The sequence below is a fragment of the Podarcis raffonei genome, chromosome 10, assembly GCF_027172205.1.
Source record: "Podarcis raffonei isolate rPodRaf1 chromosome 10, rPodRaf1.pri, whole genome shotgun sequence".
Taxonomy (NCBI): Eukaryota; Metazoa; Chordata; class Lepidosauria; order Squamata; family Lacertidae; genus Podarcis; species Podarcis raffonei.
The window spans coordinates 833,021-839,020 of NC_070611.1; the positions used below are offsets into that span (position 1 = coordinate 833,021).

General features: G+C 41.5%; 1 protein-coding gene across 7 annotated transcripts in view; it reads left to right on the top strand.

Moving 5' to 3' along the window:
* Positions 1-5,617, top strand: part of ITPR2 (inositol 1,4,5-trisphosphate receptor type 2) — a 311,529-nt gene extending 305,912 nt beyond the window's left edge. For all 7 annotated transcript variants that reach the window (XM_053405136.1, XM_053405139.1, XM_053405138.1 and 4 more), the window contains 2 exons: positions 3,020-3,181; positions 5,513-5,617. In XM_053405136.1, coding sequence (XP_053261111.1) covers positions 3,020-3,181; positions 5,513-5,602 — 252 coding nt within the window. In that variant the 3' untranslated portion in view covers positions 5,603-5,617. The remainder of the gene's footprint in view (positions 1-3,019; positions 3,182-5,512) is intronic.
* Positions 5,618-6,000: the final 383 nt, after the last annotated feature.

Genomic DNA, 6,000 nt, shown 5'->3' on the forward strand with positions numbered 1-6,000 from the left:
GGAAGGAGGAACAAAACTTTTATCCAAGATGTACAATTTCCTGTTGGAATGGGATACCAAGGGCGAGTTAATAAAAGAAGTGATGGTAAAGTGGGCAGTTGATTTTGGTTACAACATAGAATACGATAAATGGGAAAATTTATGAAACAAAGGGATGAAATTTATAGCATGTTCCACTTTAAGGGAAAACCTGGAAAAAATGATGTACCGGTGGTATGTTGACCGGTGGTCAAATTGGCGAAAATGTACAAAATGGGTAACAAAGCCTGTTGGAAATGTAAACGTAAGGATGGGGATCTCTACCATACGTGGTGGGTATGTGACGAAATGAAAAAATTTTGGGATCTAATATATAATGAACTTAAGAAACTTTTTAGGTACACTTTCCCGAAAAAAACAGAGACATTCTTATTAGGGATAATAGGGGACAAAATAAAAAAGGAGGATCATACATTATTCCAATACGCTGTGGTGGCAGCTAGGGTTCTTGTAGACCAAAAATGGAAGTCACCGGAGATCCCAACAGTTATGGAATGGCAGGCTAAATTTTTTTAATATACGGAATTAGCGAAAATGACATATAAAATCTGACACCAAAAAGGGGCAAAGTTCGTAGAAGAATGGGGTAAATTTGTAACATATATAGGAATCAACTGTAGAAGTTTCAGAACTACAGCAGGGTTAACATAACTCTTGTGACGTGTATAGAAATGTAGAAGAAACTGTAAGAGAATATGTATATTAAGAAAACCGCAACTGGGAAGGAAGGAAGTCGAGGCGTGACTCTACGCAATGTAAATAAGATGACACTAAGAATGATTGTAAAGATTGTTTTATTTTGTTTTTTGGAAAAGGTCAATAAATTTAATAATAATAAAAAAGGAAGCCGGTGCTGCACTGGAAGTGTACTTCCAGAAGTGCGGCCTGGCTTCCTGAAGCATGTATGTCCGCAGCCTCGGTGGGCTTCCAGGCCTCGGTGGAGACCTTGCAGAGGCAGCGGAGGAGGAAGTGGGGCCACTTCTGTCAATCAGTCATGTCCTAGAGAAATCAGGACTATTGGCAGGTGTGATATTATAAATGAACAATCCTATTTCCATAATAACTTTTCTTGTCTAGGGTGTTTGGCAAAGTGGTTTAATTGACTTTAAGAAAACATTGCCGGACCTGCTAACATGTTGGTTTGGGATCATTTTTGTTTTAACATCTTATAATTTTAGTTATGTTAATTGCCAGTTGTTGTGATGATTACTTATTCTATGCCAAACTAATTTAAATGCAGACATGTGCCTGAAAAGCTTTGGTTGGATGTGAAATTGTCAGCATGTCAAATGGAGAGCTGGTGCCTTGCCTTGCCTTGCCTTGTCATATTGGAGGATATGGGAGTACAGTTTCACTTAAAATCTTTTGAAATACATAAAGCATAGATGCAAGCATGAAAAATGAGGATATGAAACACCAGAAATGAAGCATTCATTAAGATTTTGGCGTGGGAAACAATCTGAAGTGATGCAACATGTGCTGAGTTTGCATCCATAACGTGTGGCACACTTTTAAATGCTTTATAACTACTGCAGTTTCCACCTAAGATAGGCTGTAATCTTGATAAGCCTATCATCCTGGCCTACTTTGCACATTAAGCCAGTGTTTTTGAAATATTTTGAGCTCAGATGATTTTAGGATTCTGTGATTCACTCTCATTTCTGCCCTCTCCAAAACCATTTTTGCTGTTGTTGGCATCTGCCTGTCTCAAAACACAATGGAGTGACGTCTCCAGGGGTGATGTCAAAATGCTGCATTAGCAGCACTGAAGTGACCTCCCCGGGGTATAAGTTTGGGCAATGTGTATGGAGTTCCTGGGCTGCCCCAATGACAACGCCCCCTCTCAGCCTCGCTGGTGCAGTCCAAAGGAAAGTAGAGCAATCCGTTTGGCACCAACTTGGATGCAGGAGTTGCCAGAATGAGGCATACAAGGCGCCATTAGGCCTTAGGGACTTCTCCTGAAGGCAGCAGAAATTTAGCATCAGAGTTTTCCTTCTTCTAGATGGACTACCTTCCCAGGTTGACAACCCCCTTCTGCCCCTCACTTCCCAGAGGCTTGACAACCATATGTCAGGAGTGCTCTGATGGTGTTTCCTGCTTGGCAGGGGGTTGGACTCGATGGCCCTTGTGGTCTCTTCCAACTCTATGATTCTATGATTCCCATCTGCTTTCCACCTACAGGGAAATGCAATTAAAACAAAGTAGCAACACTTCCCAAATCAGATTGAGATAACTGTGGGGCAACCAATAAAGTATTGATTGGGGGGGCCCTCCCTAAACCCTAGAAATTAATAAATTGTAGAATTTTGATTATTTGGGGTATTGAAGTGAAGATTGCAGGACAGTGGAAAAATACAGGCTAAGCTTCCTTTCCAAGCCAGGGCCACACTTGGGATAGGGGCATTAGCATGACAAAAGGTGCTGATGGCCCATCTGAGAGGAATTCTTGGGCCTGGGCAGATAGAGGTTGCCATGGTGATGGGGTGTGTGTTTGAGGTGTCAGGTAAAGAGAGTCTTTAGAGCAAGGGGTGCTGGGAAGAAGGGAGAGAATAGGCTGAGATCCATCTTGGGCCAACCCACACTCGGAAAACCAGTTCATTATGCTGCCAAGTGTAAATTGGACAGGGAGCTTAAGCCAATGACAAGTGTGTGTATGATGCAAACCTTTCACTTTTTCATTCTCACAAGCCTATGGCAGCTGCCTACCCACCAGCACCTGCCATGTGGCTGGGAGAATATCTCAATGAGCCAACAACATGGGCAGGCACCAGTCATGTGAGTCATCTCACAGGAACTGCCTACAGATAAGCAGCTACCAGTTGGCTAGGAGAACAGATAAATTCCAGTCAGAGTCACTGAGTTGGATGAATCCTTGAGAAATCGTTCAGACTATCACCCCACTCCACTCCACTCCACTCCACCCCATCTCATTTTATATTTAAGTCACAACTAACATTTTTCTACTTGTGTGTGTGTGTAGGAAAAGAATTTAGATTGGTTCCCTCGGATGAGAGCCATGTCCTTGGTCAGCAACGAAGGTGACAGTGAACAGAATGAAATCAGAAACCTGCATGAGAGATTGGAGTCCACCATGAGCCTGGTCAAGCAGCTTTCCAGTCAACTAGCTGAGCTTAAAGAACAGGTTGGTTCTTTGTTTATTTATATTTTACATAGCAGAGTTTGAGTAGACAGCTTCATGCATGTAAAAAGAATTAACCTCTCAGCTAGATCACAGTGGGGTTCTTCCAGTAAAAATCGCCTTTTGTCAGAAGTCTTAATCCAGCTTCACAGAAATTAAATGCAATAGGTAGTAAAGAGGAAATTTCCATAGAGCTAACATTCTGGTTGATTAATCTCATTAATCAATCAGTGAGTTGTCTTTTATGCATTGTTGAAGCCAAGGCGCTGTGGACCTGATTGGTGCCTAAATGGGAGACATGGAGAGCTTTCTGAAGAAAGAGTGGGATGTAAAGAGGTATCAAATGATTGAGTAGTCAGTTACATAAAATATATTTCACTGTTAACGAAGACATCATTATAAATCCCACTTTTACATAGCTGTCAATGTAGGGGTTTTTTAAAAAAGAAAAAGCTAACATTTATTGTTAGAAGGGGGAAATTACATTTTTCTGTGTATCACAGTTACACACCAGAATCAACGTTAGTCTCAAGCATGCCCTTACCTCTCAGCCACACCAATTACAACTTACATTTATCTATTATAATTGGCTCCCATCAAGTAACACAAAGGTGGCTAACCCCCTTGCCTGGGGCAGGCAAGCAAATTTTTATAGACCCCAGCATACCCACCCACCTGATTTTGGTAGCAGTGGCAAAAAGGAAATGAAATAAAAACTGTATTTGAAACTCTCCATCCAGTCCAGCACCATGATGGGAATGCAAATTGCCATTATGGGGTACACAAAATATTTGGACCATTCCCAAATCAAGACCCCCAAGCAAGGCTGTTCAGGGCACTTTGGCAATTCAGGTGTTTTAAAAAATGCAGCAGACAGCATGTTTGCAAAAATGTAAAAAATCTTCTCAGTTTGCCATATGAGGAAGATGCCAGGCTGAGATGAGGGGAAGGAAGAGCTCTTCTGTAACCAACAGGTTTTGCTTCTAACTAGAGGGAATAACTTATACAGTATAGGCTTTTCAATCATAATGCTTTGAGGAAGGAAAGTTAAAGTAATAAAACTCATTGCTAGTTCTGCTTGTCTAGTGACCATTTTATGTGTGATCACATGCATGCTTGTCACTGCCAACCCAGAAAATGGGGCAGAACGGGACAGAGGTGGAACGGCGCAGACTTATGTGTGCTCCACCAATGTGATGGGTCAGGAGCAGAACCCTCACACAAAATGGTCGTTGCCTGCATTGAGGTCCTTCTGCCTCTGTCCCACCTATCCACACTTCAAATCAGTTTTGCACTTAGTTTCTGTTACTTTTGGTACAAATTGACCATAATGCTAGCATGAAGCTCCGCCCCCCATGCATCATCTCAGCTCTCTAGTCCTTGTACTCCTCCTTCTGACCCTTTGCTGGCTACTGTCCTGGGAGAATTTCTACATTGAATGTAGTCTTTGATATGAAATCATTTCCCACAAAACCACAGGGAGTGAAGCAAATCCCTTTGAGTTCTCTCTCCAGAAAAAGAGCAAACTGCAGGTTGCTACTCTTGCAGAAAACTTGCCGTCTTCTGAAATATGGCAGGATTCTTCTGCTTAGAAGCAGTTACTGTGCCTGCACATTTAATTAAACTCTGCCAGAAAGAAAAAAAGTTAATAGCCGTGATTTTACTGTATTTCCATATAAAGTTGAACTGGGGGAGGGGGGAGGTGATTCTGAGCAAGTCTTCCAAAGAGTTGAATCAGGCTCTGAACTCAATCCTGAGCTTGGTGAATACCCCTTGTAATAAGCCCTCCTCTTTAGCTTATAGCAGTACAGCCCTACAGTATGTATATTTAGTTGTAAGTTTTTTTCATTCTGTTGAATAGGACTTATTCCAAGCTAAGTGTGTGTAGGATTGCAGTTAAATCTGTTAAATCTTGCATTTCATATATATATATTTATGATAGCAACAGTTGAGACAGGTGAACAAGACATTTAGATTTGAGAAGGGAAAGTAAAATCCATCTTCCCTGGGTAATGCGAACACTGTGTACGGGTGCGCATTTCTGATCTTTGTGCCAATAAATTGCTGTGAGGAAGGGGAAATTGCCCTAAATTAATGTGCTAATACTTGCCTTCAAGAATTTACATATTTTTTAAAAAAATACTCACTTGCAAGGAACCCCCTTTTTTCTTTAGTTTTTTGGTTTCAAAATAATCTCCTTGATGGTTTTTTTCATCTTTTTTATCTTGCAAAATGAAATGAAATAAATGTCACAGTGTAATGTTTGTAATTGCATGTCTTTGCTAAAGAGCAGTCAGGAGCTTATATTGTCTTTGTCTCCCTCTCCACCTTTAGATGACAGAACAAAGGAAAAACAAGCAGAGGCTGGGCTTTCTTGGATCAAACGCAGCGTCCCACGTGAACCATCACATGCCACCACACTGATACCATGGTGGTGGGGGGTGGCATGACTAGCGTTTCATCAGTATTCTCGCTTGATTACAGAATGAAAAATCAGGAGTGGTGAACAGCGCCTATTGTTACAAAGTTACAAACAACAGTGTGCCAGGATGTTAAGTGGTTTAGCTCTGGGAACAATTAGTAACTGTTTTTTCTTCACTGTTGAAAGGGGCCACCAGCTCAAATATTACAGATAAGGTTGTGGTAAGGGGAGCTCTTCTACATCTTTCCTCAGGCAAAACAATTTAAAACTGGCGAGGGTGGGGTCGCAGTGGGGAGAGATAGTACAACCTTGATTTACTCTCTTGTAATTCAGTTGGCTGCCAGCAGATGCATAGGCATGGCAGAATTTGGTTCTGTTGTTTTGAATGCCACCATATGAA